Genomic DNA, 17,238 nt, shown 5'->3' on the forward strand with positions numbered 1-17,238 from the left:
CCCCTCCGGGTGTTTTTCCAAAAGCACCCAGCCAGAAGCATCTGCAGCTAATCCAGCAGCAATCCAATGAAGGATATTGCTGCCAGACAGCCACAGAGCCCTGGCATGTCCAAAGCTTCCCCAACCCTCTCCTGGGGTCTATCCTCCTGGGGTCAATCTTCTTCTGATATTATTCATCCCTTCCGGGGGAACTCACCATCTTCTCCAGGGACTCTTCTGGTCCTCACCCTCTCCTGGGATTCTTCTCTCCTGGGGTTCCCGGTCTTTGCAGCAGCCTTCTCCCGGGCAGCCTTCTCCTAGCTCTTGCAGTCTTCTCCTGGGCAGCCTTCTCCTGGCTCTTCTTGCAGTCTTCCTCCTACTTACAGCAGCCTTCTCCTGCTCCTTCTAGCTCTTCCTGTAGTCTTCTGACTCTTTGGCTGACTCCACCCTTTTACGTCCCTTGCTCTTAATTACTCACAGGTGTTAACACAGCTGCAACTCATTGGGGAATACTGTGCCCCCTTAATTACTTACAGGTGTTAACACAGCTGCAACTCATTGGGGAATACTGTGCCCCCTTACAATTCTCCCTACAGGGGAACACGACGAATAACACAGTACTGATGACAACTGAAAATAATCAATACAGATTCCAAATTTTTTATCCAAGCAGAATAATTACTATCACTCTGTAATGGTTCATTTGAGCTACTTGCCATGCATTCTCACATACTCCAAGGGGACAGACAAAGGTGCAGTATAAGAATGTTATGAATTATGATGGCTATTCTTTAGTATGTTTTGATTTTTTTTTTTGGTGGTGATTAGAATCCTGAAAGAGTAAAGTCGCAGTTGAACAGACAGCAAACTGGTCTTCTGCCAGTGAGACCACTGACTGTGTCCAAGAAGGTATCAGTTCATACAGCTGCAGGTTTTTTTCAGGAGCAATCTAAGAGTAATCTAATATAGGGGTTCCATTAGAATGGTTCAGTCAGCAAACATGATCAGGTAGCTATACCTTAATGTGTGCTTTAATTTAGATGAAAACAATTGTTATCAGCAAGCTTCTTGCTGAGACTAACAGGAATGAGAAGGAGAGAAAAGGACAGGAGAGGATGGGAGGGAAATATGGTAGAGGGGGGAGGGAAAGGAGGAGCTAAGGAAAGGAAAATGGTAAGGGAAGGGGAAGGAAGGAATAGGTGTGACACTGTCAACTCTTGATCACTTATGGAGTTGTACTTGGAAATTCAGAGCTCATGTTCTTCTGAAACACTAGCTATATACACAGGGTTGTCAGTGGTACTCTATATGGGCCGGGATGCTTTCCAGCTTGGATCATGTTATATTAATCATATTATATTAATCTTGGAATCTGGGATTTCACCTTGAGTGTCTGAAATGTAGTACCATACTTGAAAGACAATAATATCTGAATGGTGTTTGCTGAGGATATTTCTCTCACTTTTAATCTCTCCTTGAACACAACTTTGGTAGCTCTGATAGCATTTGTTACCCTTTTTTCACCTTTTCTGTTTTTCTTATATTCTTTTCAAATGGATGACCAATATTCCTTGCAATATTCAAATTTATACAATGATACAACAACATTTGGGATGTTTCTTTCAATCCCTTTCCTAGCACTTTCATCTTATTTGTTTTGATTTTCCTGAAGAGAGAACTGATTTTTTCGTTAAGTTACTTAAACTAACTCTGCCATGACTTTGAAGGGTGGTAACCAAGAGCCCTTTATCCTACATGTATGTAGATATATGATGTATGATAGAGTTACTTTGCAGAAATAACTGTACCTCAGGTGCTGTTGCCACCTGGTATTGCCTGCCTCACCCCTGATCTGTGACATTGCTGACAAAGCTACTCACATGCCTTGTTCTCAGCTTTCCTGCTTCAGACAGTTGTTGCTGGCCATTGTCCCTTGCTTTCCTAATCAACTGAACTCACTTCCCAGCTGATGGTCTCCGTGGATATTTACTGTAAGTCTACTAAAGGGGGCTGTAACTACTGAGGATGTCACACACTAAGGATGGACATTCAGCACATGGCAAGCAGTCAGATCTGTGTTTCACTCTCAATCTGCAAACCAATACTACTTCTAATTGTATAATATATCCTTTATTTTGCAAAGAAGAGATTGGCACTAGAACAATTTGGTTTTTTACAGCTTAATTTTGGTTTGGATATATTTGTTTTGTTTTTTGTTTTTTGTTGTTTTTTTTTTTACAATTACAGCCAGGAAAAATCAACACAGATATTTTTAATAATTCTCTAGAATTCCTTCTAATTCTAATTTCAGTAGGGTCAATACATCTGGGACAATTAGTGCCCAGATATATATACTATTTTAGCAATGGTTCACTAACAAGTCCAGCATTCTTCAAGTCAATATTTATTAAATAAGGATATTGCAAATTCAGTTCACTTGTGAGCAACACTTTCATTTCTTAGTTTTGCGACAGAAGAATTCTTCACAGTGCAATGAGTAAGCAGGGATAGATATAGTTAGACCCAGTAAAAACCTGTCCAGTGTGAATTTAATGACCTCAGAGATGGTGTAGTCATATAAAATTCTGCCATTCTTCTGGAAAGGCTGAAACTAATCGAGCAATACCTGTACCTCCCTAAGGAAAGGTCAAAGTGAAAAGAAGAATGAGTTAACAAGATGATTCAGCAGGCTGGAATTGTATTACTTTTAACTTGACATTTAGACTGAATTAACATCCTGAACTTACCTGGCAAGCAATGGAGACCAAAGCAAATCCATTTAATTCTATATTGAGAAAATCCAAAATGTTCCAGGCTGACATGGCTAAGCACCTACTGAGCCTTGACCATCCTGGAGCACAGAAGCATAAGCAGGGCCGAAGATCATTTACACTGCTGAATAGTGAAAGAAAACATACAAAAAGAAAATTCTCCCAGGAGTAGCATGCAATTAATAAAAGGCCAAGGCCAAGTTACCAACCAAAGTTACACATTTTCTTCAGAAAAGATTAAAGATTGATGCAGAAAGGCCAGGTTAGAGCAATGTGAAAGTCAATTCTTTCAACTGACATTTTAACTGAACTGAACATTTATCCTGAAGTTGCTCAGGGATCAGGTAAAGCATTTAAGGATTTTTATTGAGCTCTTGCAACCCATAACAATAGAGAAAGTACAAAAATTATTCAAGGTGAATTCGTTAAATGAACTTTCCCAGAGAGAGGTGTTTTTAAATGCCCAACTGCATGTTGAGGGCATCAGAGCAGAGCAGAGTGCTACTGGTATTTAACCAGGGACAGCTGCAACCAGGAACTAATGGCAATATTCATTCTATTTTCTGTGCAAGGTAGGAGCTTGTATGCAGTGTTTTACAGACATATAACCAAATTTTTAACTATGATAATGGGAATAAAAAAATGTGTATACTTCAGTGTGCTCCAGGTAAGGGAAGTTCCATTCTTTATTGGTTGTGTTTACACGATTTTTGTCTGTCTTATTGTTTATCATTTAGTCTCAGTATATTTATTAATTTCTTCCTTTTTAATTTCTGTGCAGGTCGGTTTTATTCAAATTTTGTTTTTATTTAATCTTTAATAGGTCAAATATAAGTAGCAAGATTTCAGGTAAATTAAAATCTATTTTGCCATGTTTGGGGTACTTTCAAGTGAAGTGTTATATTACCAGATAAAATTAATATCACAGCCTTCTGAAACTGCAATGTTGTTCTTCTTCTGCCATGTAAGTGACCAGAAACAAAACAAATATTGCTGAGATTCCCCTTAGAAATACCCTTCATGCTTTTTATTACCTTAGAAGCTTTTTAGTTGACAGGTCTCCTATTTAAATTCAGGTTACCACTCCCAAGTACAGGAGGTCTGGAATATACCCTAAGGCAACCCTAGCACCTACTCATCTGTGATTAATTTAGCTGCTTAGCAGATGTCAGTTGTACTACTAAAAGTCAAATAATCACCCATTCATTGTAAGACCAGGTGACTCCACCTCAAGCCAGAGACCACTGTTTGTTGTTTTAAGATGCATATGGTGTAGACATTTTAAAAGAAAGACCATTGAAAAAAAAAGATGCTTAATGAAGTCTCAGGACCCTAGACACTATAAATTAAGAGTGAATGTTCACCTCCTTAGTTTTATACATTGAAATAACAAGTGAAGAATGAATTAAGACCACAAAGGGGACAGTGGTTACCTTACAACGAAAACTGTATGAAATAGAAAAGTTGGAGAGTCAACAGATTAAAAATAACTTGAGAAGTAGAGTAAAGCACCTTATACATATTTCTCTGAAGGAAACATTGGCTAATTAAGATCTTATCTTTTTCTTTCCTATCCTTTATAGGGATAAGGATATTGATTTACTGCACAAGGATTCCTGAGCTTTTAAATATGAAGATCTTTATAACTAAGCAGCTGAAGAGTTAATCTAACAACTGCATTACCAATAAAGTGAAATTAAAATAACACATCTGCCTAATAAGAAGAAACATAAAACTGTCTACATGACGTTATATATGGGCATCAATTCTCCTGGGAAGGTTTGGAGAAATACTCCTTCAATAAAGAAAGCTCCCCATAAAGCAAGTGTCAGGGGCAAACTGGGAAAGTGCCTGAACTGTATCTCTTTTCTTCCAGCAGGAGCAGAAGTTTTGAAAAGTTATATGTTAGTACTTAATTTTAAAAAGCCTCAGAAGCCTCTGTACTACAAAGTTCACAAAGATGGGTTTCTGTCTGCTGGAAGCTGGGTATGTTTTCCCAGACCTGCCCAGGAGCAGCCACCACCTGGCCCCTGCAAACTGCACCAGTTCTCTGCTGTGGCCAAGGCACTGGCCTTGGTCTGCGGACAGACCTTCAGAAGTGTTTCTCTAGGGTACAATGCTGCCTTGCTGCTACACGTTGGACAATTAATTTTCCTCCAAGTCTTCAGTCAGGGAGTTTGCCTCAGGTCACAAGTTAGTCTCTGAAGTGGAGTTAAACTACAGAAGAGTAAGTAAGTGTAGCTAAGTTCTTGCATGCTGAAATGTAAGTACAAAACCCTGCATGTTTTACAGTACAAAACACCCTTCTGTACATTTAACCTTTCCAGTTTTATAAGGAGTGAGCAAAAAAGAAAAAAAACAACAAAAAATCCCCACCAAACAAAAAAACCTCATGCTTTTTCTTATCAGGAAAAAGCTTTACTATAGCATACCCTGAACTGAGTCGTTATGAGCACTTGGTATTGATATACACCATTTGCTGTAAACTAAAAGACTCATTAAACCACAAGCTATTTTTGTGTGCATCCAGAGATTAATGGATCAGGTCTTAAATTTCTATGAGCTTGTCATTAAAGATTATGACAGACTTATTTTCTCCCTAGTTTATCTAAAGTATGAAAAGTGGCAAACATAATGAATTCCTATTTTCTGACCAGACATTAATTTGATTTACAATGAATTTATACAGTGCCTGATTTACACTTAAGTTTTATCACTGCTTCTCTGCAAAACGCAGACAATTAACTAATGATTTATACTCCTGCAAGCACAGGGGAAAGAAGATCATGATCTTTTCTCATGTCTGCTTCCCTTCCAGCATGATCAGACCTCAAAGACGAATCTGATGACATGCTATAACATTCAGTTGACACTTTTTAATCAGAACTGCCGAGAACAGCCCTGAGTGAGTATACCTGTCATTCGTGAGCTAGAGGTGTCTGTGCAAGCACAGCTGTTGATGTCCTTAAAGATTTTGAAAGGTACTTTAGGTAGTATTGATTCACATGCCTTTACTCTCCTAAAAGCTGAGATGGTGAACTTATAAGCCTTGCAGCTATACACAAAGAAAATAAAATGTGAGCTTTCTCCTTTATTTCTCAGGATTTGACATTTTTCTCCACTGTTACAGAAAACACTGAACTTTATTCCCTTGAGACAGAATCCTTTAATAAAAACTGGTATAAATGTAGTGCAAAAAACTGAAATTTTTTTGCAGTTGAAAGCAGAAAACCCCAAAAATCAATACTATATTTACAGTGTTTTCATGATAGCTACCTAATAATCACTTTGACTCCTGGCAAAACCCTAATAGTTATGAAAGACTAATTAACCACTTTAAAAACTAAGCATACTAGTAAATCTTCTTCCTAGCTAATGAAAGCAACTTTTTATTCAAACAGGTTTCCCATGAAAATGAAATTTAAAAAATATCAGCTAACAGGAATAATCAGCACCTTCTTCACCAAAATATTCTTGAACAAAAATGTAAGGATATAACTGTCTGAAACCTGAAATACTGGCATCTGAACATTGCTGTTTATAAAAGTATGAATGTCAGAAGTTAGTGTCAGAATGCTACAGCTTTTTCTTCAAGTTATGCTATGTTTGTACTTTATGCTATGACCTGGCATTAAATAGCAATTACATAATAGCATAATGATTTAACTTTTTTAGCATTTTTTGAAAATAATTGAAAACATGTACCATTAAAATATAATAATTATGATACACCATATCCTCTTTTTAAGGCGAAACTATTTCCTTGTTTTGTTATAATAGAATTTGCCTCTTTTAATGCTACTCATCTTATGTACCATCAGCTGAAAAAAATTTTTTGGTTTTGAGAATAAACTCCTTGATGTGATTTTCTTTCTTTACTGAGTACAGAGGGAATGTAGAGAGAAAAAAAATAGGATAGATAGATTCTTAAAATGCCTTGAATTCTAGGTAATTTCTGAAATTTCTGAAAATTTCTTCTCATCTGTATAGGACAGTAGTATAAGTTTTGCAAAGCCTTGGAAAATCAGCGTATATTCACAGCATCTTCAAACCATCAAAGGAAAAAATGTATGGAAATCATGGAAGGAAGGAAGGAAGGAAGGAAGGAAGGGAGGGAGGGATCTATCTAAAGAATGCTGTGAGGGTAAAGGAGAAAAGAAGCAATGGGACTCATAAGCTGTGAAGATGAGAGTGCTTACAGAAATTATCAAAAATTTTTTAAACAGAAAGAGTTGATATGCAAGGATATCTTATGTATGTAATACCATCTACAGATTGCAATCTGAGTCTAAATAAATTACATATTCAACAGAATTTAATAACTTACTAAGAAATAGTGATATATGGCTTTTTTTCCCAAGTATTCCATGCTTTTTTATTCCAGATATCAGTTCACCTACAGAATTCTAATAATTTTGATCATGTTTAGAAGCCAAGAAGATTTGAAAAAACTCAGAATTTCAAAGAACTCATCACAGATACATACTATATGCAGTCTAATGTCTTTCAGTGCTCCTCTACTTTGAAACAACAAAAAGCAGTCAGTTTTTCTACTGGAGATATGATCTAGAAATTCTGAAAAAATTGCAGTGTTACACAGGAATGCAAATTTGTCTCTTAAAGCCCATTCTTATGGCAAATACCATAGAATCAAACAATAAAAAACAGTGTCGGTTATCACAAAACATTCCTGTCATCACAGAATCAAAAAAATGGTCTGTTGCCAGCTTTGAGTTCTGGCTGTAGGGTGGCTTGCACATGAAGAATTTGGCAAAGGTCAAAAAACTGCCCAGTAAGCCAATGCTGAAAATTTTCTGCTAGGTGCTTGCTGAATGCTGTACAGAAAATTTGGAAATATTTATTTTTATTATTTTTTGTGATAGGCTGTATCACTTTATAGTAGTTAATAATCCAGCCAATATATTTCATTATATTTTGTAAGTTTATTACAATTCTCTCAACCTGAGACTTCTATTTTAATAAGTTCCCTTTTCTTCGTGATAATGGGACAGAAGACATCTATTAATTAATTTGCAAGCTAAATCTCTTTTTCATTTGAATGAGATGTAATTACTATATATTTATGGCAAGGTTTAAAAAGTAAAGGCAAAACTATTTATCATTTTTCTTCTATGCCACCAGAAACTAGAAGGGAAAGGGTATATTAAGATCCAATGGAAAGAAATAAAATTTATGAGTATATGGTAGAAAATAACAAGACATGGCTTTCTAACGAGTCTATCTGTCTGTTTAGGCTTAGATGCAGCAAAGGTCAAACATACCTGAAACCAAGTCAAATCCCAAACATACTTAATCACATTTGAAAGGGATGATCTACAGGAACTATACAATCAGGTCTACATCATCTTCACCTGAATTACTTTTCTTAGGACTTATTTTTTTAATTAAAGAACTGGAATTTTTTTAACTTTGCCTCTATGACTACAAATCTGGATTTATTTAGGGTTCTAAGAAGTTAAGATTTAATGGTGCCTAATTGCCTTATCAGCTTTCTCAGTGTAAATCATAACTTCAGTGCCATGAAATATGAACTTTCAGAAAATCAAGTTTCTCTATAGATAGGCATATGGAACACATGAAGAAATGATGGAAAAATAATTATGTTCCCATCCTATTCTTTGTATTAGGTGAAGATTTTTTTTCAGTTTAAATCATTAAGCATTCTGCCCTAATGTGCTCTCTTCCTCCAAATGATCATTTCCAAAAGAGATGTAAAACTGGACACATTCACAGGCGCGGTCCTTCCACTTTGTTGTCCTTTCCTTACTACTTTAAGGAATAATGATACAATAAATGCTTTTACAGATATTGTTTAACTGTTCCAAATAGTACAGATATAAAACAAGATTAAGGAATCAGAAATTATAAAAATTTATCTCTCTTCATTCCTTTTTCTCTTAGATTTCCTGTATGAGCACAGGAGATTTCGAAGTCACCACTGCTGTTTATACCCAAATCTTTTAAAAATAACCTAGAGTCGAAATTTCACCATACAGATTTAAAAATTAGTTTACTTTATAACCAAGTGATAATTTCACTCTGGGGCATTATTTTTGACATAAGAGATGGAAACACTTTTCCTCTGCTAAATTAGGTACTTTGAAATCTGGAAGAGGAGTAATAAAGAGGAATACACAGCTCTCTACTGTGTAATTGTGACTTTCCCTATTCCCCAACAAGATGACAAGACTCATAAAAGTCAGGAGATGGGACAATAAAAGGCTCTAGATCTAGATCTCCTATGATATTTGGAAGTCAGAAATCATGTGGCACTTCTCAAAAGAAACAAAAATATTGCTGTAAAGGGAAATAGTTGGGAAATTGCACTACCTGGACTCACATTTTGGTCACTAATTAAAGGTAGATGCTTTTTAGGAATTAAGCAAGAACAGGTGCATCACAGGATGGAGGACCAGACATACTGGTAAGGCCAATTTCTGCCTCAATTAGTCTTTAAATTTTCCCTAAATATTTTTTCTGTTTTCTTTCTTTTTGGTTTTTCAAAGACAAAGTAGAACTGAAATGATGACAGGAAAAATAAACAAAACAAAACCCATCACACTGTAGGACTATCAGGTCACATTTCAAGTCCATCTGCTCCAGAACTCCATAAAACATTGGCCCTTTGCTCACTTCAACACACAGTCTCTTGCAGAGTAAGAATTGCATGTTTAAGTCTTTGTGCTCTGCTTACAGTCCTTTTTCTTTTTTTTCCATGTCCTAGCTACATTTCACAAAAAGTTCCAAGCTTTGTTCAAGCACAGCTTTCAATGAAAGAAGACTGACAATGAGATGAGAGTCTTTTATAAAACCAAACTGAAAACTTTTCTTGAAACATCCTTCTGGGACCCTTCTTGTCCTTGGGCAGGATTTTTGCATGTAAGTAGGAGATAATGCGGGCTGAAGAGATCTCTTTTTAAAAGTTTTTCTAATTTTCATTAGGCTGGTTCACATGAGTTCTCTGGGCCCCTCAGTGGAGGATTTTAATCACATCGTGTCTTTTGTGCTACAGTGATCACAATGCTAATCTCTGTAATTCCACATTTGGGAGACCACTTTTCAAAGTGTAAACAACTGACAGTGACTTCAGAAAGAACATTTTTCCAGAGGGAATGAAAGAGTAGAGTCACAGAGAAGCATCATAAGCCAAAAACTGGAAAAAAAATTCCCATGATTGTACAAGAAAAAATAAACCATCCTCAACTTCCTTCCCTTGTGCTGTAGAATGTGCATGAATAAAATACATGTGAATAATTTGTGAAGGAGAAAACTTTGCCCCTTTGATCAGACTCAACCATCCAGATAAAGCCAATCTGGAAAAAAAAGCTCATAACTTTAAAGAAAAATGTAATTCCTAAGGATCTTCAAGTGTGATAAATGGCAAGAGCTCTGAGGTAGTGGTGGAGTTGTGTTTTAATGCTATTTAATAGCATTTGCTATTAACATAATTTATACAAGGATGTTATTGATTTTTAATTCCTTGAAAAGATGATCTTTCATAAAACCAGTATTAATGAAATCCTTTATACCATTATGTCAGCTTGCAGCTGACTTCATGGGATCTATGCTTCAAGTGACAAAATGCTACAGCACCTGACTAAATTTAGGAAGAAAAAGAGAAAGGCAGACCTATAAACATTGTCCACACAAAGAAAAAAATGAAGGCATCATGCCAGTTCTTGCATTAGCTATCCCAAATATCTTAAGATATTTCTCCCACCTCAATAAATTTACACTGCACTATTAACAATGGCATAACTCCTGCACTCTTGATTTCAGGATGCAATACCATTGTTGCTTCAGTGCTCTAACATAGAAAATTTCTATAAATCTGGCAAAATTATGAAATGCAGTCTGAAAATGTAGCAAGGAGCTGAATTTGGAACAATGCACCTTCTATGTTTGCCATGCTTCCATATTTCTTCAAATACATACCACAGAGGGTTACAGGACTTTAATCTACAAGGCCAGAAAATTGCAAGATAATTCTTTTTTTTGTCCACACCAGAAAGGTACAGCATTACAATGAATGCAACACAGGACTTTTCTACAAGGCCAGAAAATTGCAAGATAATTCTTTTTTTTTTGTCCACACCAGAAAGGTACAGCATTACAATGAATGCAACTCTCTTAACCTTTTTTAAATTATCTTACCTACTCTTTGTACTTTTATATAAGAACTACTATATGTTCATTTGCATATTGCTCATCTCTTCCTCTAGTTTGAAACATGATGTACTTTAGCATTTCATGAACTATCCTATTTATTACAGAACAGTTAAAGGACCTCAGATCAAAAGGAAAGTACTATACTTCAGTGACTGTGTCATGGTATGTTCATTAGAAATTTATATATATGTCGTAAAAAAATTATGAAATGCAAGGTTTTAGGATTATGGTGGTGAAAATAGTTCCTGGTACATCACAGAAAGCTAAGGACTGTAAGATTTCTGATTGAGATTTTCTTTGGTGAATATAACTTATCAAGAAAATCTTTTATAAGCACCAAGAAAGCATTAGATATTTTGTGTAAAAATTTAAGGTTTAGCTATTCAAGACTTCACAAATACTCAGGCAGCTCTTAGGACCCCTAGTCATAACAACTTTAAAGATATGATCGAATCCTCACTGAAGTGCCTTTGCATTTAACAAGGGTTGGTTCCTTGCCTGTCCCTCCAACAGGTTATGCAAGATTGGGTTCAATTTTTTTTCACTTCCACCATTTACAAAATTTCTCAGGATCCTCTAACCTCAACACTCCACAGGCTTGCAGATCACTCTGGAAGGCATGAGGAGAATGGAGAAGAGAGGATGGATGGAAAATGCTCTACCTCCCCTCTTTTTTCTCCCCTCTGCACAGTTGATTGATCAATCAACCTAATCTGCCCAGTCCACCTAGTCTTCATGACCAAATAGAAAGTGGCTATAGAGTGCACATATCATTTCTATAATACTTTGTTCCCTGAGTATGTTTGCCACAACTTCTTGAGACCAATCAGGCAGATCAGTGAGGTGATGAATGCCTTTGATATAATTGAATATAAAATATAATTGAATTTTAAAAATAGTGATTGGAATAACACAAGTCTACATTTAGCACTAGAGGCTAAAGTATGTGCTACAGAAGCTTCATCCATGCAGGTATTTGTACACTGTGGATGATGACTGTTGTCAGCAAGGGCAGTGAGGGCTGAAGGAAAGAGCAGCTAATGTTTTAAGAAACAAGTATCTTCTGCATGGTTTTAGTACCACATATTCCAAGATCATATTCTTACTTTGAGGTGTTGGCAAAAGAAACTGCTGTCCAGGGATCAGATATGGACTGACACTTCAACTGAATGGTTTACAATGACAGGAATTTTTTTCTATATTAATATTGCACAACTTTTAAGAAGAGTACTAATGTGTGATTCATAAAAGGGATTTTACTGGCCCACTCAATACTCAAAGAGGAGAAGATTTCCCATTTGGGCTTAAAGTGTTCTCAAAGTTTTGACAAATTGTGTAAAACAATCAAACTTAATTCCTTATGACTAATCAAATCAAACTACATTCACTTTAATTCTGTAGGAGTGCCTCAATTCAGGGGTTTACTGCTTTTTTTCCCCTTTTAACATCCTTAGTTAATTCATATGAACATTTTTGAGAATTGCTTTATAGAGAACACTTATGCATTAATTCCTCTCTCATTATTCATCATTAAACAATTTCATTACTGTCCCAAGTGTATTCAAACTTCACAATACCACACCCTTTTCAGGGTCTGTTTCATTTTGGAATATCTGCAGTGCACCTTAAACCACTGAGAGAAGTATCATAGTAGTGGTAGAAGTAGTAGTGGTAGTAGTAGATAGTAGTGGTAATGGTGGTTGTAGTTAGAAGGAAAATTTAAATGTGGCCTAGAATTACAAGGAGGAGATGATCCTTGGGATAATTCAAAAAATCACAGTAGAATTACATTGAGGTAGAGTTGAGATTCCAGAGATTAAGGAGCAGAAATTATTAAATTTTATACTCCAAAACCAGGAAGTATTTGCATGGATGTCTAATTCATAAACATGTATGAATTATTAAAATTCATAATAATAAAATTCATTCAAAAATAAAATAATTATTAATTATTTATTAAAATTCATAAATGAATTTTTACTTCATTACAAATGCAAACTTCCCTCTAATATGCTGGTTTTCCCATATACTGTTTTCCACAGTATTGCCAATCACAAAATCCATATCTGTATGATGTTATCTCTTTGTTTTGACTGGAGCTTCAGGAGAATTAAGACTGCTGAAGACCTCATGCTCCTTCCTTGAGGATTTCTGCAGCCTTTTCAATTTCATTTTGGCTTGCTGATTTGCTCTCTAGCACCAGAACTTCCAAATTAGATAAAATAGAAATGTAGAACCTGCCTGAGAGCAGTCTGCACTATGAGAGCGGGCAGCTGCTTACCTGTTTGACCGCGTAGAGGAGGCGCCCGTAGCAGTACATCATGACCATCACGGGGACAGCCAAGCAGAAGATGAACAGACAGATGATGTAGGACGTGGACTCAGCCGACTCTGAGGACCAGCGTACTGAACAGCTTGTGCCTGCACCTTCTACCCCATAACTGCTCCAACCAAGCAGAGGTGGCACAGTCCAGACCAAGGAATAAATCCAAGAACCACCAACTGCCAGCAGAGCCTTGCGGAAATCATCGCTGCGCTTGTGGCACAGGGTGAGAGTGCTGTAGCGCTCGTAGGACAGCACGGCCAGGGAGATCAGCGACACGACACCTGCAATGAACCAAGCAATATAAATGCTTACTTCCATTATTTTGCATGTATCCATTCCAAATCCCAAGAAAGCAGATGGGTTTTTTGGTTATTATATATTTGAAGCAACAGTGAAACAATTTCCATTATTCTCTATACGTTAATCCTCACTGCTCCTGGTTGCTCTGTCCATCCTGTCAAATTTTGTTTAACTCAGATTTATCTTACATTGGAAGATTTTTATATTTGACAGATATCCATCTTCTAGTCAGGTTTTCAGCTTTATCTGTTTTAGTATTACTCAGGAGAAATCCATTTTCTATCTGAGCTAATAAAATTGTGAAAGATTCCCTTGATAAGGACTATTCAACTTTTAAAATCCATGAGCATTTTCAAATAGTGTATTGACTTTTACAGGGAAAAAGAAAACAAAAAGCCACATATTTAAGACTGGGAACCCCAAAGTGAAAGAAGTTTTTTCTTCTTTTGCTCTCCCCATCAGCTAGATGAACCTTCAGTTTTGACCACCCATATATGGAAAAAACCGACAACAACATCATGACTGGGATATGGCAAGTTGCAACTTTATTTTCATATATATTAGACAATCAGGTTTAAAAGTGATTTAGGTTATTATTAAGCCCTAAGTGTCATAAATCCATTATATCTTGCAGAGGAAGGCTTTAAAATTCTGGTTGTAGGATATTTCCATTCTCTTTTTTAAGGTTTGGGATCCAACCCCCTCTTCAAAACTGTATGGTTTTCCATGGTAGGTTCTTAGTCACAACTTAATGGAGAGGGGTTTGTTATTTCCTATGGTTTTATTCTCCTTGCAGCTTCCTTGAAATTCGGTGTGACACAACACTGGATACCACTCCCAGGACTTATGACAGAAGGAACTTGTTTGAAGAGCTTTAAAACCATATTTTAAAACCATATTTTCCAATATGCTTTCCAGTCCCCTTCCTTTTGCTCCTGTAAGAAGAAAAACCTGAATAGATCAATGTCAGTCCAGCTCTTTCCAAGAGTTTTTTCTTGATCTTTGCTATTAGCAACAGCACTGAGATATATAGCCTGCCAAAATTCTTTGCTTTTGAGTGGTACCTACTCCCAGCAAATGGGTTAAAAGAAAAGGTGTTCTTCAGGGCAATCCATAACTGCAATCCATTTTCCCCATTTAACTGTCAGCTTCTCCTGTAGCTCCTTCCCAGGCATGGAATAGAGGTGAGTCAGAGACTTCCCTTGGGAATAGCACTACTCTATCCTTTACCTGGGAATAAAACCCACACACAGACCCACACAGGGCACAGTGGGATATTTTCCCCAGGCACAGCATTTTGCTCCACTTTTCCTTACAATTCTGTGACTCATTTCTGAGTTAACTGGATGCAGGCACAGCTATTTCTGTCATTCTGACAATTTGCAGTTACTTAATGCAGAGCTGGGTAGGCAAAGGACCCATGGGAAATGCAAGCACTGCTTGCTGCAATAGGATGCCTTATTTCTCAGGGGGAAAGAAAGCAAAAGGGTGTGAGGAGAAGGCAACTTTTGAAGAAGAAAATTTCTTTCTTGTTACAAGAGTCTACTAAATTATTTTCCGTACTAGGAAGTCAGCCCTAAAGAGTAGATACATTTACAGCTGTAATAGCTCCACTAAATTCAGGTGACTTATAAACTGGCTTTAAAGCTAGGCTACTTTAGAGACAGGGAGACTTTCTCACCATCCCTCACCTAGGCTGATTTCCTACATAACACCACTCTTGAAAGCCCTTGGACTCAAAAGCAAAGAATCTACTACTCTCTTCATGCTCCCAGCCCACACTTAATTATCTTCACTTTCTTAGCATTGCTGCTTTCCATATTTTTATCTGCTTGACTAAAGAGCTCCTTTCTATCAAAAACATTTAGCTCATGTAGGCACCTAAGGCAAAAATCCAGACTTTATATTTGAAACTTAGGCCTCTGTCAGGTGTTACAGATCTATTTCTGTTCTTTAGATTTGACAATCATGGACTAACAGAAAACTGTCTCAGGAACAAGAAATCTCTCCCTTCCCAGCTGGGTGCTGTACAGCAAGGATCTATTGTTCTCACTGTACCTCTGATGGCAATTGAGACTGCATTTTCCCTACTTTGATGAGATAGCAAGTGAGCTGTACTTTTGTTGAGCATATCCTACATTCCTGCATGTGTGGGGCTGCCTAGAAAATCCAGACAGGATGTTCAGATTTCTCTAGCTTGGGGCCCTGCTTCCTGGATTTCTGCTTTCACCCTGGGGCTCTCAGGTCCAGCCTGGCTGCCAGCTCTGCCTGCTCATCCCTGTGGCTGTGCCACTGCCCAGCAGCTTCTTGTGGTGTGTATTGTCATGATTTATGGCATAATTTACTCTTCCTCTCATCTTCACCTATTGCCAAAGGAAGCTGCTTAGCTTTTCTTACACTGGTATTTATGATGGATGGCTCTACGGCATGGCTCTGAAGACAATTGACCATGAATGCAGGATACTTGTTTTCAGACGCAGAAAAATTCGTTCTTACACCGGCATAGAATTAATGTTCAGATAGTAAATTAGGATCATGGTGATGTCAGTCAAGAATGAATCAAATATTAGCTATCAGACAAACACACAAAAGTTGCTTTTAAATTAGAGAAAATAATTTTCTTCTCTATCTAGAAGAAAATTCATTACATTTAATTGCACATCTTGGCAGGAGCCAATTCATCTTTGCTCACCTTATTTTTGAGTCCCGCTGACATGACACAAACTACACTTTTCTCTGGAGGACAAAAATTGTAATTTATGGAATGCCAGACCACAAAAGTTCATGAAAAAATTCCATTATTTTTGAGTTTGGCACAGTAAGACTTCAAGGTTTGAACTTTTTAATAACACTACAATTAATACCACTACACACTGACTTCTATTACTTTCAAGACAGGGGAAAATGAGGAGTACACTGAAGAGGTAGTTCATAAGAGATAAAAGAATTCAACATTCTTTATGTGGTTCAAATTTAGTAAGTCCAACTAACTTTTCAGAAAAATTATAATTACTTTGAAAGAACTGGTGCTTTGAAAGACAAAAATATAAATTCAAATCCAAAATCAAAATAAAAAAATAACAAGTAGCTTTTTCCAACAGTGAGATACATTTTGTTGAATTGGCTGCGACTAATTAAAACACCTATTACCCAGGTGAGGAAGAAATAGGAACAATAGAGGCCGCTGTAACCCTCCCTGAGTTTGCTTTGTGTGACATTGGGCAGTGAAGACAAAGTCACAAGATGTGCCCCAACACTGCAGCTGCATCCAACCTTGCTGATAGAGGGCATTTCACCTTAACGCAGAAGCCAAGACTGATCAGAACCAAACTACATCAAGAGCAACCTTGTTGCAATGCTGGGACTGAGGAGCTCCAGCGTCCCTGGTTGCTAAGAATATTCTCAGCTTTTTAATTAAAACAAAAAACCAAGCAAACATTTTTTTTAATCTCACTCTTATTAGTTCAGTAACTGAATCCTAAAAATACACCACTATCCTTTCATCAATTATAACAGATACTCATGTGTTGGACTGAAACAACATTATTTTGTAGAAAAGGCAAAACCAGGTTTTGTGTTCAGTACTTAATTTAACAATGGCTGGAAACGAAATATGAAGATCAGGTGTGCATGACCTGTCACCTTGCAGTGAATGAGCTGCCAGCAAAAAAA

The 17,238-nt window shown here is 36.8% G+C and overlaps 1 protein-coding gene across 1 annotated transcript in view; it reads right to left on the reverse strand.

The window, feature by feature from the left end:
* LOC102033201 (pinopsin-like) overlaps window positions 1–17,238 on the reverse strand; it is a 75,001-nt gene that overhangs the window by 34,735 nt on the left and 23,028 nt on the right. The window contains exon 2 of the mRNA XM_031056226.1: window positions 13,222–13,547. Coding sequence (XP_030912086.1) covers window positions 13,222–13,547 — 326 coding nt within the window. The remainder of the gene's footprint in view (window positions 1–13,221; window positions 13,548–17,238) is intronic.

The sequence above is a fragment of the Geospiza fortis genome, unplaced genomic scaffold, assembly GCF_000277835.1.
Source record: "Geospiza fortis unplaced genomic scaffold, GeoFor_1.0 scaffold192, whole genome shotgun sequence".
In the NCBI taxonomy this organism is placed as follows: Eukaryota; Metazoa; Chordata; class Aves; order Passeriformes; family Thraupidae; genus Geospiza; species Geospiza fortis.